This window comes from Schistocerca gregaria, chromosome 3, assembly GCF_023897955.1.
Source record: "Schistocerca gregaria isolate iqSchGreg1 chromosome 3, iqSchGreg1.2, whole genome shotgun sequence".
In the NCBI taxonomy this organism is placed as follows: Eukaryota; Metazoa; Arthropoda; class Insecta; order Orthoptera; family Acrididae; genus Schistocerca; species Schistocerca gregaria.
Window position 1 is genome coordinate 895,693,245 of NC_064922.1, and position 17,967 is coordinate 895,711,211.

At 44.4% G+C, this 17,967-nt stretch overlaps 1 protein-coding gene across 1 annotated transcript in view; it reads left to right on the plus strand.

Moving 5' to 3' along the window:
• Positions 1–17,967, plus strand: part of LOC126354612 (aminopeptidase N-like) — a 111,160-nt gene that overhangs the window by 67,024 nt on the left and 26,169 nt on the right. Inside the window, exons 10-12 of the mRNA XM_050004371.1 lie at positions 1,015–1,195; positions 3,461–3,635; positions 15,304–15,578. Of these exons, the coding sequence (XP_049860328.1) occupies positions 1,015–1,195; positions 3,461–3,635; positions 15,304–15,578 (631 nt within the window). The remainder of the gene's footprint in view (positions 1–1,014; positions 1,196–3,460; positions 3,636–15,303; positions 15,579–17,967) is intronic.

Consider the following 17,967-nt stretch of genomic DNA (forward strand, 5'->3'; position numbering starts at 1 on the left):
CCAACAGGAACCTCAGCACTCAACATTCCCTGTAATCAGTTATTTGTAATAGAGTAACAGAGCATCGTTTAATATGACTTGCTGACGTTCAGATTACAATGAAAATAATTTTTTGCTTCAGTCATAGAGTATAAATTTTATGATGAAGTGTAAACAAAAAACTTGGTGCAATCACTAAGTAATGATTGTTTGTACAGTAGTACAAAGTTTGATTACAGAGTTTAGTACCATACCGACAAACGAAACGTGTACTTCGCAACGCCTGTGACCAGTGAGAAACTTGAGTAACGAGAAGTTAAAAAAAAAAAAAAAAAAACAAAAAAAAACAGAGCTGTTGAGATAAAATTCCTTCCGATGTGCTTTAGTGTGCTGTAGATAGCATCTAATTATTTAAAGCAAAATTTTAGAAATATTACTCTTCAAAATGCGACACGTGTTTTGCAGTGATGGTAGTGTCTCGAGTTGCCAGACGTCGTAATGTTAGTTGTAATTTAATGCAAGCTGGCGCAGCATGTGAAATACATACAGGGTGACTATAATTAAAGTTAACCTTTCAAAATGCTGCAAGGTCATAGTACAACCACCTATCGTAACCCGTCCTCGAAATACTAATCTACGTTGATGACGCTTTCGTGGCAACTTACTGATGTATTGCCTGTTGTTCGTCTCGTGATTTTCGGCCAATGTCCTTCACCAGCAATGAAGGGTGAATCCTTGACAATGCCAAGACACTGATACCATCAAAATGTCAGAAAAATCGTTAAACAGAAAATGCTGACCTAAGATACCGTGACGAAAGGCACGGGTAATACGTTCACACAACATGTTAACACTTGACGCAGGCCAGCGCTTCTATCTGTTGAGGTCAGTGCATGGAAATAATCTTATCCTTCAAACGTCACACACTGTAATGTTTAGCTTTTGAACATAGAATACCGAGGAAATGTAAGTGGCTCTGCCGTCAACTCACGAGTAGTAGTGAATCTGCTGTAATGTAATGTGGTCTGTCCACAGCATGTTCAGCACGGCGACGGACGACCTCCTGTTGAGGACCCTGGATTACGTGACGCCTGATTCTTTCCTGCCCGAGGGAACCTACCTGGAAGAGGTCATGCTGCCCTGGGTGCGACAAGGTGGCTTCCCTTTCATCTCCGTCTCCAGGAACTACTCCGACGGGTCAGCTGTCATATCACAGGTGCCTTAACTTTCCCACCTCGGGAGACGCTGCACTCACCTCGATAACACTTCTACGTAACGTCACTACTTGTGCATATTCAGTCTCGACTGTCGGAGTCGTCTGTCGTCTTTCGTGGTAATATCGAAATCTAAGAGGTGGGGGAAACTTTTTATACTACTAGGTATGTCCTTTGAACACAGGCTGCTTCAAGTATTGAGGACCTCTCGGAAACGTGTCGCTAAACGCGTAACGGCAGTTGATGTTTACAAGGTATTTAAATCTAAAACCGAGCAGTAAGCTGTAAGGCTCTACAGTAGTGTTGTGCTTACAGTGTCGGAATATGGAGAAGAGTGTAGCTGGTGCATCGGTTCGCGTCCTGCCACCTCCAACTTTATTAAGCTGAGTACAGTATGCTCTGTAGTATTTGACGTTATGTACATAGAAAAGCGCTCTACCCCAGGTATCAGTTGTAATTGTCAACAATTTACAAGTTAAGCATAAAACACGAAAATGTCAGTAAATATTCGATGTACGTTGATCATCGAGGAAAACAAAGTAAGTACAACTCAAAATAAAAAGCGTAGAAAAGACTGATACATTAAAAAGAATTAAAACGTATCTTATCTCAACCGTCTACAAAGTACAAAAGAAGATTTGCAACCTAATTATTTTAGGATACTTCTATTTCAAACGAGAACGTATATTATATACGAATGCATGCTTTCGTAGCGATATGGGTTACTAAAATGTTGTCGAGTTTCAAGCCGCGTCAATTGGTTAACTGCCCTAGAGCTTTCGGCAGAATGGCGGAACGAAAACATTGTTGTTTATGGTGCTGGACTAGGCACCAGTGACGTCACTGAGGGTTTCGCAGCTGTATAAGCGCGGCAGCGGCATTCAGAGGACAGTCAACCATTTGAGAATGCCAGAGGAGATCTCTGCCGAAAGCTCGTCTGCAATTAACCACTTGATGCGACTTGAAATCAGAGAATATTTTATTAAAGAACATACATATGTAGACGTAATATATTCTGCTACTAGTTCAGGAATGTACTTACAGCTGCTTTTTCCCGTTGTTTCAGTTACTTTCAAAAGTTCGTTTTCTTTCGCGGTGAACTATAATTTTCTCACGAATTAGAATATACTTCCTACAACTAACACACTTTTTCCATCGGGGAAACTTGCTGTTAGGTACTTTTCGTATTACATAGTTACATCTACATCATACTCCGCAAGCCACATAATGGTGTGTGGCGGAGCGTAGTTTTTGTACCACTAAGTGAGCCCTCCAACCCTGTTCCACTCGAGAATAGCGTGAAGGAAGAACGATTGTCAGTAAGCCACTGTATTGGCTCTAATTTCTCAAATTTTCTCCTCATGGTCATTACGCGAGACGTATGTAGGGGGAAGTAATATGTTGTCGACCTCAACAACAGTATGTAAATAACGAGTACGGAGTTGGCAGGTTCTCACTTTCAAATACAATAAAGACAATAATAGTTCTGAAAACTGTACTAATCGAAGATATGGATTGCTGCTTAAATTCGTGCGCAAGAGTGATTACAACAGTCAAAACGATACGCCATATTTACAATCTTTTTACCGTTTCAGAAAAGTGTTATAGTATTACTAGATTTATTATTCTGGTGTGCAAAACACTTATAATTTTGTATGTGAAACAAGGCAAAAGTACGTTACCTACATAGTCTTCAAATGACTAAACATATCAATTAAAACGAAGTCAATAAACATGTCAAATCGAATAAGATAAGGGAAGATGTGGCTTATCCACTGGTATGGAGCCAATAAATCCGTTTCAGTTTTTAATGTTAATGAGGTGCACACATACTGATTGGGTATTTACCGACCATTCCTGAAAAGAACATACCTTTGTTATGCATACATTACTTTCATGCTCGCGAATAATAAGGTATTGAAAACAGCAGACAGTCACATTATTTCAGATCGAACGTTTCGTAGGTGGTGGCATGTCTCGACACGATGATGGTGGCAACTCCCAAGTGAAATCGTGAGACCGTAGGCTCACCACAGTGATACCTCTGCGTAAGCTCAAGATGGATGACCATTTCAGGCTTGTCACGCTCATACTCGACACGACCTCGAAAGTCGATAGATGTCCACGACGGTCGGAACCGCGCACGTCCACGTCACAGTGACGTCACGCAGACGTGTTAGCGATGTGAGCCCAGCGCTTCCCGTCCCACTTCCCACTGAGGTCCACTCAGCTGCAGCCCTCACGGCACCGTCTGCGTGCTTTCGCAGGCACCGTACCTGTCGGAGGCAGACACGCTGTGGCCAGTGCCCATCACCTACACGTCCCGCTCCGAGGCGAACTTCTCCGCCTCTCCGCCGCGGCTCTGGCTGCTGGACCCTGAGCTGCAGGTGCCGGCCGTGGCTCAGCCAGACGACTGGCTACTCCTCAACCTGCACGTCGCTGGTGAGTCACCGATTTCCATTCTGGAGCTTACATTAAGCTTTTCTTCCCAAACAATCCGTGACATTTTATCCAAAGTAAATACCTAAAACTACAACCACTCACTTTTTCAAATAGAAATTTATTCATTCAAGCAACCGGTTTTCGAATCTTTTCAGTCTCATCTTCAGATGTTGCACACACAGAAAGTTACATGCTACGTAGCTATTTCAAGTATTATGCTGGATGCAGGCTTACGACTATGGATGGATTTTGTTGTTAATATCTATCTGACAGTTTCCAGATAGATTATATAATGGTAAGACAGAGATTTAGGAACCAGGGTTTAAAGTGTAAAACATTTCCAGGGGCAGATGTGGACTCCGACCACAATCTATTGGTTATGAACTGCAGATTAAAAATGAAGAAACTGCAAAAAGGTGGCAATCTAAGGAGATGAGACCTGGATAAACTGACTGAGCCAGAGGTTGTACAGAGTTTCAGGGAGAGCATAAGGGAACAATTGACAGTAATGGGGGAAAGGAATACAGTAGAAGAAGAATGGGTAGCTTTGAAGGATAAAGTAGTAAAGGCAGCAGAGGATCAAGTAGGTAAAAAGACGAGGGCTAGTAGAAATCCTAGAGTGACAGAAGAAATATTGAATTTAATTGACGAAAGGTGAAAATATAAAAATGCAGTAAATGAAGCAGGCAAAAAGGAATACAAACGTCTCAAAAATGAGATCGACAGAAAGTACAAAATGGCTAAGCAGGGATGGCTAGAGGACAAATGTAAGGATGTAGAGGCTTATCTCACTAGGGGTAAGGTAGATACTGCCTACAGGAAAATTAAAGAGACCTTTGGAGAGAAGAGAACCACGTGTATGAATATCAAGAGCTCAGATGGAAACCCAGTTCTAAGCAAAGAAGGGAAAGCAGAAAGGTGGAAGGAGTATACAGAGGGTCTATACAAGGGCGATGTATTTGAGGACAATATTATGGAAATGGAAGAGGATGTAGATGAAGATGAAATGGGAGATACGATACTGCGTGAAGAGTTTGACAGGGCACTGAAAGACCTGAGTCGAAACAAGGCCCCCGGAGCAGACAACATTCCATTGGAACTACTGACGGCCTTGGAAGAGCCAGTCCCGACAAAACTCTACCATCTGGTGAGCAAGATGTACCAAACAGGCGAAATACCCTCAGACTTCAAGAAGATTATAATAATTCCAATCCCAAAGAAAGCAGGTGTTGACAGATGTGAAAATTACCGAACAATCAAGTTTAATAAGCCATAGCTGCAAAATACTAACACGATTTCTTTGCAGACGAATGGAAAAACTAGTAGAAGCTGACCTCGGGGAAGATCAGTTTGGATTGCGTAGAAATACTGGAACACGTGAGGCAATACTGACCCTACGACATATTTTAGAAGCTAGATTAAGAAAAGGCAAACCTACGTTTCTAGCATTTGTAGACTTAGAGAAAGCTTTTGACAATGTTGACTGGAATACTCTCTTTCAAATTCTGAAGGTGGCAGGGGTAAGAGACAGGGAGCGAAAGGCTATTTACAATTTGTACAGAAACCAGATTGCAGTTATAAGAGTCGAGGGACATGAAAGGGAAGCAGTGGTTGGGAAGGGGGTGAGACAGGGTTGTAGCCTCTCACCGATGTTATTCAATCTGTATATTGAGCAAGCAGTAAAGGAAACAAAACAAAAATTCGGAGTGGGTATTAAAGTCCATGAAGAAGAAATAAAAACTTTATGGTTCGCCGATGACATTGTAATTCTGTCAGAGACAGCAACGGACCTGGAATAGCAGTTGAACGGAATGGACAGTGTTTTGAAAGGAGGATATAAGATGAACATCAACAAAAACAAAACGATGATAATGGAATGTAGTCGAATTAAGTCGGGTGATGCTGAGGGAAAAAGTAGTAAAGGAGTTTTGCTATTGCGGGAGAAAAATAACTGATGATGGTCGAAGTAGAGAGGACATAAAATGTAGACTGGCAATGGTAAGGAAATCGTTTCTGAAGAAGAGAAATTTGTCAACATCGAGTATAGATTTAAGTGTCAGGAAGTCGTTTCTGGAAGTATTTGTATGGAGTGTAGCCATGTATGGGAGCGCAACATGGACGATGAATAGATGGACAAGAAGAGAATAGAAGCTTTCGAAATGTGATGCTACAGAAGAATGCTGAAGTTTAGATCGGTAGATCACATAACGAATGAGGAGGTACTGCATAGGATTGGAGGACTTTGTGGCACAACTTGACTAGAAGAAGGGATCGGATGGTAGGACATGTTCTGAGGCATCAAGGGATCACCAATTTAGTACTGGGGGTCAGCGCGTAGGGTAAAAATCGTAGAGGGAGACCAAGAGATGAATACAATAAGGAGATTCATAAGGATGTAGGCTGCAGCAGGTACTGGGAGATGAAGAAGCTTACACAGGATAGAGTAGCATGGAGAACCGCATCAAACCAGTCTCAGGAATGAAGACCACAACAACAACAACATCTATCTGTGCGCTTCGTTTGTGATGGCCAGTTGCTACCACATCTCTGTTATAGAATATGTATCTTCTGAGTGGTTTGATGCGGCCCGCTACGAATTCCTCTACTGTGCCGACCGCTTCATATCAGAGTAGCACCTGCAAGCACTGGCCTCAGTTATTTGCTGGGTGTATTCCAGCCTCAGTCTTCTCCTGCATGTATTCCAGTCTCAATCTCCTTCTATACTTTTTACCTTTTACAACACCCTCTAGTATCATGAAAGTTATTCCGTGATGTCTTAACAGATGTACTATGACCCTGTCCCGTCTTATTGTCTGTGTTTTCCGTACAGTCCTTTCCTCGCCGATTCTACGGAGGACATCTCATTCCTCAACTCATCACTCCAACTAATTTTCAACATTCGTCTGTAGCAATGCAAAATGAAATATTTATGGTCATTACTATTCACTTTATACACAAGCTGTACATCACCTAAAAACTGACACATCCTTTTGCCGAATGGAATATTTCAATTGAAACATTTTCAGCTATCCTCACAGATAATGACAGTACTGTTATGAAAGTCAATCGCTACAAGTTTGGCGGAAAAACATTATTCTTTGCTTTGTTCATACGATTACTTAGTCGTACATACATTTGTTGATGATGTAAAACACTGCATTGAACTTACAAGTAAGATTCGAGATATGGTCAAGTATATTAAAGGGAGCAGCAGTGCAAGTAACTAGTTATGAGAAAGATAGGTACATGCGAGACTGCAAGAAGTCCGAATTGAAGAAAATGGTACCTGACTTTCGCTTACGATAGGATTTTTACTTCCGTATGTTAGAATGATTCCTGGCGTTAGTGTCCGTTGTGGGAGTAGTACTTTTAACTAGACGTTAGGCTCCCTCGACGGATTCTAGTAGCGAGTTATACCGTGTCAAAGAAATGGCGGAATTGCTACGACCGTTTGAAAAATTAACAAAAGCAATTTCAGGGGGCAGTTACTTTACAGTAAACAAAGTGATCCCGTTGGCCAGATGTGTTCGGTACGCAGTCGAAAGTATGATGCCTGCAAATTAAATTAAAAAAAGAAATAAACAACTGGCAAGAAGATTCGTCGACTTTAATAACTCTTGACTCAAGATTCAAGTTCATGCATTTCAAAGATGCTGTCGCTAATTCAAAGGTAATTAGTTACTTAAATGAACATGTAAAGGAATTAGTGCACTTGCAATCAAGAACGACACAACCGATGAAACCGATAAAGAAAGTTCAGAATCTGAATCTGGAAATGCCACATGCGATTGGCAGACAAAAACATGACAGCTAAGTGATCGACATATGGTGAAAGCATTAGTGAAAATGAGGTTCAGATGCATCTGTTGTCTGCTCTTAGACCAATAAAAAGGGACCACAGTGAAGTCTAGGAGAACCTTAAGTTACCTTCTCCAAAACTTGCAAAAATTGCAAAGGTATATCTTCCCACGGTTGCCTCATCTGTGCCAAGTGAGCTCTTGTTCTCGGAGGGTGGGGTAATCTTCACATAGGAAAGAAACAAGACTTCTTGGAACTATGAGGATGGTTTGAAAAGTTCTCGGAAAAGAATAGAAAAAAAGTACTTGCATCACTGAAATATTTTGTTTATTTTCCAATGTAGTCTCCTTTTAGATTAATGCGTTTGGTCCAACAATGTTCCAGTGGCTTTATCCCATCTCGAAAATGAGTTTCTTCCAGGCCTGCAAAATACTTAACTCCTGCTATCAATTCTTCGTTTGAAGTGAATCTTCGTCCACCAAGAATAAGACGGGTGTGGCAACAATTCGTAACTTATTTCGTGTAATTTTGCCATGGCGACGGCATATGTGTGCGGGCGCGCATTGTCTTGATGGAAGATGACTTTCTTCCTCGCTAAACCTGACCTTTATTCGCGTATCTTTTGTTGCAAATTTTCCAGGAGGTTAGCATAGTATTTTCCATTAATTTTTTTCCCAATGGGGAGATAATCTACAAACCGAATCCCCTTCACATCTCAGAACACTGATACCATGACTTTTCTCGCCGAAAGAATTGTCTTTGCTTTCTTTGGTGGCGAAGAATCAGCATGTTTCCACTGCTTTGACTGTTGTTTTGTCTCTGGGATATAGAAGTGCACACAAGTTTCACCTGTGATCAGAAACCAGAGCAAAAAATCTGTTCGTTTCTCCTAAAACGGGCCAGACATGGAACCGATATGTCCATTCTCATGCGTTTTTGATTCAGCGGCACCCATCTTGCAGATAATTTTTTATTTTTAATTCTACAGTTAAAATGTGATATACTCTTTCAGATGACATCTGGCAAGTGTGAGCAATTTCACGCACTTTAAATCGGCGATCCCCCATGATCATTTTGTGCACATTTGCAATGATTTCTGGAGTAGTGACACATCTTGGTCGATCATAATCTAAGCTCTCCCGACTAAATTTGAGTTCATTTGTCCACTTCGCAGCTGTTGAGTATAAAGGAGCAAAGTCCCCCAGTGTATTTTGGAAATCGGCATGAATGTCCTTAGCTTTCATACCATACAACAGAGCAACCTCACTGCCACAGCTCTCTTCCAAGAGCACTGACGTGGCACGTGTTTACAGGCAACAGTCCAATGAATATCATGTGAACAACTCGTTGCTCTTGTGCTGACCTCTCGAGTTGATTCCGAGAACTTTTCAAACCACCCTCTTAGATTGACTTAGCTTCTTTCCCTAAATTCACTTTCAAAAGTGTTTAATCGTTTAAAAAAACGAATTTTCTTCACGTGATCCATTTTATTTAGTTTCGTAATCTTATTTACAAGAATGTACTTAATCATCACGCCTCACGTAACTTAACGTCAGGAAAAGTAGGGAGATATAAGTACATTTGTGAAGAAATAGGTGACTATTTCCAGTCCCTTTGTGTTTTATAATACCTCCAACCACGCAACTCACATTCATTTATTAAGCTACTCAAAAATAAAATCATTTTGACGTGCTGTTTCTCATATTTCTAAAATACATAAAAATAGCGTAAAAACATCGTCGTATGATTTTTAAGAGCGATTTTTTTAAAAATATCGTTGCTTCTTCACGCGAACAGCAAGGTCTCAACGTCGATGTTTTTAAGAGAGATGTTGCAACCTTATTTGCACATGGACCTTCAGAGGACTGGTGAATGGTGCAGAGTCCGGCAGTTGACCCTGATCGAAAATAAATGTAACATTTTACGCACACATTGGAAAAGAAATCCACTACTGTGAACTACGCTATTGACGAGAGATTGCTGGAAACAGAAACTACCATAAAATACCTAGGAGTAACTATCCAGAGCGACCCGTCGTGAAATGACCACATAAAACAAATAGAAATGCAAATGCGAGACTGAGATTCACTGGAAAAATCTTAAGAAAATGTAGTCTGTCTACTAAGGAAGCGGCTTACAAGAGGCTTGTTCGACCGATTTTTTGGTGTTGTTAATTAGTGTGGGACCCTTGCTAGGTAGGATTGATAGAAGAGATAGAGAAGATCCAAGGAAGGGCGGCGCTGTCCAGCATGGGACCCGTTTAGTCCCTGCCAGACCTTTACAGAGATGCTCAACAAACTCAAGTGACGTGCGCCACAAGAGAGGCGTTCTGCATCACGAAGAACTGTACTGGTGAGATTTCCAGAGAGTCTGGCAACATATTACACCCTTCCACGTACATCTCGAGAAATGACCACAACAAGAAAATTCTGGAAATAGAGGTAATACAGACGTTTACTAACAATAATTCTACCCTACGCTCCATTCGCAAGTAGAGTGTGGAAGAGGGGATCAGTTAGCTGTACCAGATGTTACCAGATGTACTCACGGCTACATACCGTGCGGAATACTGACGTAGATGTAGTGTCGTGTTGTGCGTCCATAGTACATGGTGCAGCTATCATTGGAGTTAGAGGGCCAAGTGGTAGACTGACTGATAGCGTAGTGGTTGTTTATTTAAAGTGAAGAATATCGGTCTTAACTGATTTTCTTTTTCCTTTTGGAGGTGTGTGCGTATGCGCGCGCGTGTGTGTGTGTGTGTGTGTGTGTGTGGAGGGGGGGGGGGGGGAGGAGCGTCTTTAGTTTTCTGAGTGGTTTGATGTAGCCCGCCACAAATTCCTCTTCTGAGCCAACCTCCTCATCTAAGAGTAGCGCTTGCAATCTACGTCCTCAATCATTTGCTGGATGTTTTCCAGTCTCTGCATCATCTACAGTTTTTACCTTCTACAGCTGCCTCTAGTAGCATGGAAGTTATTCCCTGATGTTTTAACACATGTACCATCATCCAGTCTCTCCACGTTGTTAATTTTAATTTTAATAATTAACAGCCTCAGTTACACCGTTTACCTAGAATTTACCTAGGTTTCAATCGCGATAACCCAACCTTCTTCAGAATAACAGTAACTACCCTTTGTCCATAGTGGACTAACGGTAGTTACTGTTATTCTGAAGAAGGTTGGGTTATCCCGACTGAAACCTAGGTAAATTCCATAGTGGACAAACGATAGTTACTGCTGTTCTGAAGAAGGTTGGGTTATCCCGACTGAAACCTAGGTAAATTCTAGTTAATCGGTGCAACTGAGGCTGTTAATTATTAAAATTAAAATTGGTATTTACACATTTGCTGCCGGGGCCGCGAAATCTTGAAGATATTTAAGTTCTCCACGTTTTCATTTTGTCCCACATATTCCTTTCCTCGCCGATTCTTCGGAGAACCTCCTCGTTCTTTATTTTATCAGTCCAACTAATTCTGAACGTTCTTCTGTACCACCACATCTGAAATCCTTCAGTTCTCTTTTGTGCCGCGCGGGATTAGCCGAGCGGTCTCAGGCGCTGCAGTCATGGACTGTGCGGCTGGTCCCGGCGGAGGTTCGAGTCCTCCCTCAGGCATGGGTGTGTGTGTTTGTCCTTAGGATAATTTACGTTAAGTAGTGTGTAAGCTTAGGGACTGATGACCTTAGCAGTTAAGTCCCATAAGATTTCACACACATTTGAACATTTCTCTTTTGTCCCGATTTTTCCACAGTCCATGTTTCACTACCATACAACGCTGCGCTCCAAACTTAAATTCTCAGAAATTTCTTCTTCAGATTAAGGGGTGTGTTTGATACTAGCAGACTTCCTTTGGACAGGGATGCCCTTCTTGCCAGTGCTTTTCACGTCCTCCTTGATCCATCCGTCATGGCTTATTTTAGTGCCTAGTTTGGACTATTCCTTAACTTCAGTACTTCCCGACCACCAATTCTGATTAGAAGTTTCCCGGTATTCTCATTCCTGCTACTTCTCATTACTTTTTCATCGATTTACTCTCAATCGATATTCTGTACTCAGTCGACTATTCCTTCCATTCAAGAGATCCTGTAATTCTTCTTCACTTTCGCTGAGTATTGCAGTGTCATTACGGTATCTTATAATTGATATTCTTTCAATTTGAATTTTTATCCCACTCTTGAACCTTTCTTTTATTTCCAGCATTGCTTTTTCGATGTATAGACGGAATAGCAGGGGTGAAAGACAACTTACACTATGTGATCAAAAGTATCCGGACACCTGGCTGAAAATGACTTACAAGTTCGTTGCGCCCTTCATCGGTAATGCTGGAATTCAATAAGGTGTTGGCCCAACCTTAGCCTTGATGACAGCTTCCTCTCTCCCAGGCATACGTTCAATCAGGTGCTGGAAGGTTTTTTGGGGACTGGCAGCCCATTTTCCATGGAGTGCTGCACTGAGGAGAGGTATCGGTGACGGTCGGTGAGGCCTGGCACAAAGGCGTCATTCCCAAACATCCAAAAGGTGTTCTACAGGATTCAGGCAGGATTCTGTGCAGACCAGTCCATTACAGGGATGTTATTGTCCTGTAACCACTCCGCCACAGGCCGTGCATTATGAACAGGTGCTCTATCGTGTTGGAAGATGCAATCGAGATCCCCGTATTGCTCTTCAACAGCGGGAAGGAAGAAGGTGCTTCAAAACATCAATGTAGGCCTGTGCTGTGATAGTGCCATGTAAAACAACAAGGGGTGCAAGCCCCTCCATGAAAAATAGGATCACACCATAACACCACCGCCTCAGAATTTTACTGTTGGCCTAGACACGGTGGCAGATGTTCACCGGGGATTCGCCATACCCACACCCTGCCATCGAAACACCACATTATGTACCGTGATTCGTAACTCCACAAAACGTTTTCGACTGTTCAATCGTCCAATGTGTACACCCCTTACACCAAGCGAGGGGTCTTTTGCTATTTGCCAGCGTGATGTGTGCCCTATGAGCAGCCGCTCGACAATGAAATCCACGTTTTCTCACCTCCCACCTAATTGTCATGGTGCTTGCAATGTATACTGACACAGTATGGAATTCCTGTGTGATGGTCTCGATAGATGTCTGCGTCTTACACACTACGACACTCTTCAAGGGTCGGCGGTCTCTGTCAGTCAACAGACGCGGTCGGCCTGTACGCTTTTGTGCTGTGTGTCCCTTCACGTTCCCATTATCACATCGGAAACATGGGTGTTTACGAGTGTGGGAATCTCGCTTACAGACGTATGACACAAGTGAACCCAGTCAAAAATGTTAAAATGTGTGTGAAACCTCAGGTGACTTTACTGGTAAGGTCATCAGTCCCTAGTCTTACATTGTACTTAACCTATAAATTATCCTAAGGACAAACACACACATCCATGCCCCAGGGAGAACTTGAACCTCCGCCGGGACCAGCCGCACAGTCCATGACTGCAGCACCTTGAACCGCTCAACTAATCCCGCGCTGCTGAACCCAGTCACCTGACCAGGTTCGAAGTCAGTGAGTTTCGCGGAGCGCCCCATTCTGCTCTCTCATGATGTCTAATGTCTACAGAGATCCTTGATATGGAGTACCTGGCAATAGGTGGCACATCAATGCACCTGATATGAAAAACGTCTGTTTTGGTGGGTGTGGTGGTGGTGGTTAGTGTTTAATGTCCCGTCGACAGCGAGGTCATTAGAGACGGAGCGCTAGCTCGGGTTAGGGAAGGATTGGGAAGGAAATCGGCCGTGCCCTTTCAAAGGAACCATCCCGGCATTTGCCTGAAACGATTTAGGGAAATCACGGAAAACCTAAATCAGGACGGCCGGAGACGGGATTGAACCGTCGTCCTCCCGAATGCAGTGTGCTAACCACTGCGCCACCTCGCTCGGTTTTGGTGGGTGTCTGGATACTTTTCATCGCATAGTGTACCTGTGTTACACTCTTTTTAGTCTGATTGCTTCTTTCTTGTGTAAGACGTCGTGGTCTCCTGACCTTCATTGCTTACATATTCCGCCGTCACAGTCATATTCCGCACATCAAGAGCTTCATTTGAACCCAAACTCGATAAGACAAAGTCAACGTTGTATGAATTCATGTAAACGATATGCAAATAACTAATAAATCGCAAGTGCGCACCATGGTTGAAATACTCGAGGCTGTCGTACACACATACATTCCAGACACGACGGTCGCAGGATCTTTTAGTTTGAGAGAGGCAACCGCACGCCAGGAGGCCAGTCCCAACCCATCTACGTCGGCCGGTAGCCGCCCGTGGAGCGGACAGCGTTCGCCCGAGGGAAAGGAGGAACGACCACGTGTTCAGCTTAAAAGCAAATTCCGCTACATTGTGTGGGAGCGGCCAGCCTACGCATTCTTTACACATAGCACGCAGTTTAGAAATTTTCACAGGGAGATAGCAAACGCCAAACGCTAAACTACAGGTTTCCGGATTGGTCGCCTTAAACGAAACGTCATTCTCCCGTTTTAGAAGAGCAATGCTGATTGGCAGATGATATTTTTGACGCCTTGAGCTGAATGAGTAATGGAAGAGACCGAAAGATATACCCCTTCATTTCTGGCGTGGAGAGGCGCTGTTCCGTTGTCGCTCTTGGAGCGAGGAACAAGTCTCTCCTCAGTCCTTCACTGGGAGAGCACCTCTGTCGAGAGCGAATCGAAGTGCGACTCTCTATATTGAGACCTTGCGATTAAGCGTTGTTCACTGTGTTGGCCGACACACTTATTGTGCGGTGTGAACGGACAGAGTTATAGTTAAACGCCTGTGAGCGAATTTTTGAGTGGCGTAGCAGTGGACTGGTTATCTGACCGGTGTACCATGTCAATAGTTAGACTAGCGACGAACAGGAATCCTTGACTTCATCAAGGCGTAGGAAGAGTTTGATTGGCGAAGGTCAATCCAGATAGAATAAGAGTTATCTTATTCGTCAGCAGCGAGCGGCGCAGACAGCAGTCATCGCAGCTTACGGTATTGTGCGCTACAGCCATTGCGAGCTCATATTTCCTCCACAACAGTACACTTCACTACATTTCACACGCGACAGCCTCGACCGTACCTAGCAACATTCTAAAGGATAATTATTGAAATTGAGTAGGCGCGCTTCTCAGCTGTTCTGTCAAGTCAACAACCATCTTAAGCTTTGTATAGAAATTTCTTAAGAGAATCCTATCCTTGAGAGGTAACTCCACATTCCGAAAAGAACCGGGATATAACTTGTTCAATTCATAACTAAAAGTGCCATTGTGATTTCTCAGAATTTTTGTAAAATAAATAATAACTTTCGTTAGTTTCATGTTTTTTTCTTACACTAACTAGCACTACTCCAGTAGCCAAGTATCCCACTAGTTACGTAAGAAATTTTGTGTCATTTCCTTACAGCGGACGACTCCAGAAGATATTTATTGCTGAAAGTTTTTCAGGCATTTCTCTTTAGAACGTCAGGAGCGTCTGTCTGACTTGTGTAGAAGTGTGGGGGTGGATTTTGCATCTTGCAGGAGTCACAGGGTAAAGGGTACATCTCAGATTAAACCGTTGCGCAGAATCTCAGATCAACCCCACACCACAGACTTGGTCCGCCACTGTTTTTGTTCCCCTTGGTTTTATACGTACTGTGTATATCCGTTTGTCCCTGTAGCCCACCTCAGTTTGTCTCAGTATTTCGGATATCTTGCAACATTAAACATCGTCAGACACTTTTCCTACGAACGAGCCTCGATGTTTCTCCAGCCTAGCTTCCACGGCGGCGTAATCGCGCTTCGCTAGTTTCTGGGAGGCATAGGATCGGCAGAACGCTAACTGCCAGAGAACAGCTGCCGGTAGCGCCAGTACTTGTGGTGTGCCCGCAGGCTACTACCGGGTCAACTACGACGAGCAGAACTGGGCGCTGCTGACGGAGCAGCTGCGGTCCGAACCCGAGGCCATCCCGGCCGCGAACCGCGGCCAGCTGCTGGACGACGCGGCCAGCCTGTCCGGCGCCGCGTACGTGCTGTCCGCCGAGACGGCGCTGCGGCTGCACGCCTACCTCAGGCGGGAGCGCGACTACATCCCCTGGAGGGTCGCCTCGGGCACGCTGCTCAACATGGAGCGCCTCGTGGGCTGGGACGCCCCCGAACAGTACAGCGTAAGTCACTGCCTCGCATTTTGCCTAAGTCACCTCCTACGAGGGGTTTTCAGACGAGCCACAATTATTTTTTAAAAGCTATATACATTCAAATTGTTTACAAAACTGTCTAATGCCTTTCGAAATACTCTCTATTACAACTAATAGATTTGTCCCACCGGTGTCTTCATTGTTTTTGTAGTAATCTCTGGAAAAGGCTAACAGCTCCTCCCTATGAAACTTCCTGGCGGATTAAAAATGTGTGCGGGACCGAGACTCGAACTCGGGACCTTTCCCTTTCGCGGGAAAGTGCTCGTCCAACTGCGCTACCAAAGCACGTCTCACGCCTGGGCCTCACAGCTTTACTTTCGCCAGTACCTCGTCTCCTATTTTCCAAACTTCACAGAAGTTCTCCTGCGAACCTTGCAGAACTAGCACTCCTGGAAGAAAGTATATTGCGGAGACATGGCTTAGCCACAGCCTGGAGGATGTTCCCAGAATGAGATTTTCACTCTGCAGCGGAGTGTGCGCTGATATGAAACTTCCTGGCAGATTAAAACTGTGTGCCTGACCGAGACTTGAACTCGGGGCTTTTGCCTTTCGAGGGCAAGTGCTCTACCTGCTGAGCTACCCATGCACGACTTGGCCACCTCCTCGCAGACATACGTCTCCGCTGCAGAGTGAAAATCTCATTCTGGAAACATCCCCCAGGCTCTGGCTAAGCCATGTCTCCGCAATATCCTTTCTTTCAGGAGTGCTAGTTCTACAAGGTTCGCAGGAGAGCTTCTGTGAAGTTTGGAAAGCAGGAGACGAGGTACTGGCGGAAGTAGAGCTGTAAGGAGGGGGCGTGCGTCGTGCTTGGGTAGCTCAGTTGGTAGAGCAGTTTCCCGCGAAAGGCAAAGGTCCCGAGTTCAAGTCTCGGTCCGGCACACAGTTTTAATCTTCCAGGAAGTTTCATATCAGAGCACACTCCGCTGCAGAGTGAAAATCTCATTCTAGCTCCTCCCTAGTTTTTTTTCTTGACTTCTTCAATGTTGACCAGACTCGTGTCCTTTCATACCCCTTTTCATGCTCAGAGACAAGAAAAAGTCGCACGGAGTCAGGTCAGGTGAGTAAGGTGCCTGGGGCAGCAGAACCATACCATTTCAAGTCAAAAATTAACAGAAATTTCTGTGTATGCAGGTGCGTTGTCGTGGTGGAAGAACCAGTCTCCTGTCTGTCACAAACCGGGTCTTTCTTGACGAATACACTAGTACAAGTATGCTGAGTAGCTACAACATTATGACCACGTGCCTAATAGCTGGTATGTCTACATTTGGCACGAACAGCTGCGACGCGTCGTGATATGGAAGTAGTGAGGCCTCGGTACGTCGCTATTGGGAATTGGCGCCACATCTGCACACACGAGTCACTTAATTTCCGAAAATTTCGGGGCCGTGGACGATGACATATGACGCCACGTTCAGTCAAATCCCAGATGTGTTCAATCGAGTTCACATCTGGCGAGTACGGGGGCCAGAACATCAACTGAACTCGCCACATTGTAACTTGAACCGCTCCATCACATTTTTACCCTTGTGACATTGCGAATTATCTTGTTGAAAAATGCCGCTGCTGCCGGCGAACATGATCATCATAAAGACGTGTACGTGGTCTACAATTAGTGTACCATACTCCTTGGCCGTCGTGGTGCCTTCCTTGCACGAGTTCCACTGGACCCATGGGTGCCCATTTGAATGTTCCCCGGAGAATAATGGAGCCGCCGCCAATTTGTTCCCGACCCGCAGTGCAGGTTGAAGTACGTATCGGGATCTATCAGACCCCGGTACGCTCTGCCGGTACACCAACGTCTAGTGCCAAAGATCACTTGCTCATTTCGATCGTAGTTAACGAAGTCGAGCTGCTTACATTGATACATGCATGGCTCTCGGCTGCAGAGGCCCATCGCTAGGAGTGTTCAGAACACTGTGTGTTCAGAGACACTTTTACTCTGACCAGAACTAAAGTCTGGCGTCAGTTCCGCCACAGTTCGCTGCCTGTCTCGTTTTACCAGTCTGCCCAACCAACCACAATCGACACCTGCAATGAGGGGTGGCCACCCTACTTCACGGCGTCTGGACGTGGCTCCAGCTCGGTGCCGCCACGTGCTGAAGGGGCTCACCACAGCCGACGAGGCGTCCATTTTCCTCAGTGCCAGTACCGAGCCTCCCCGCCATCACAAGCTTACCCTGCGCCAAACTCAAACAGATCGAGTGCCGTCCCCAATCCACACATGGGCAGGACGCTCGCAGATACTGCGTGCGCTGACTAGCAGTCATTCCTCACCAGGTGTCGCTGCTATCGCCTCAATGTGTTTATGTCGATAGTAGATCGGTGGTCATAAAGTTCTGGCCGAACACTGTATATTTAT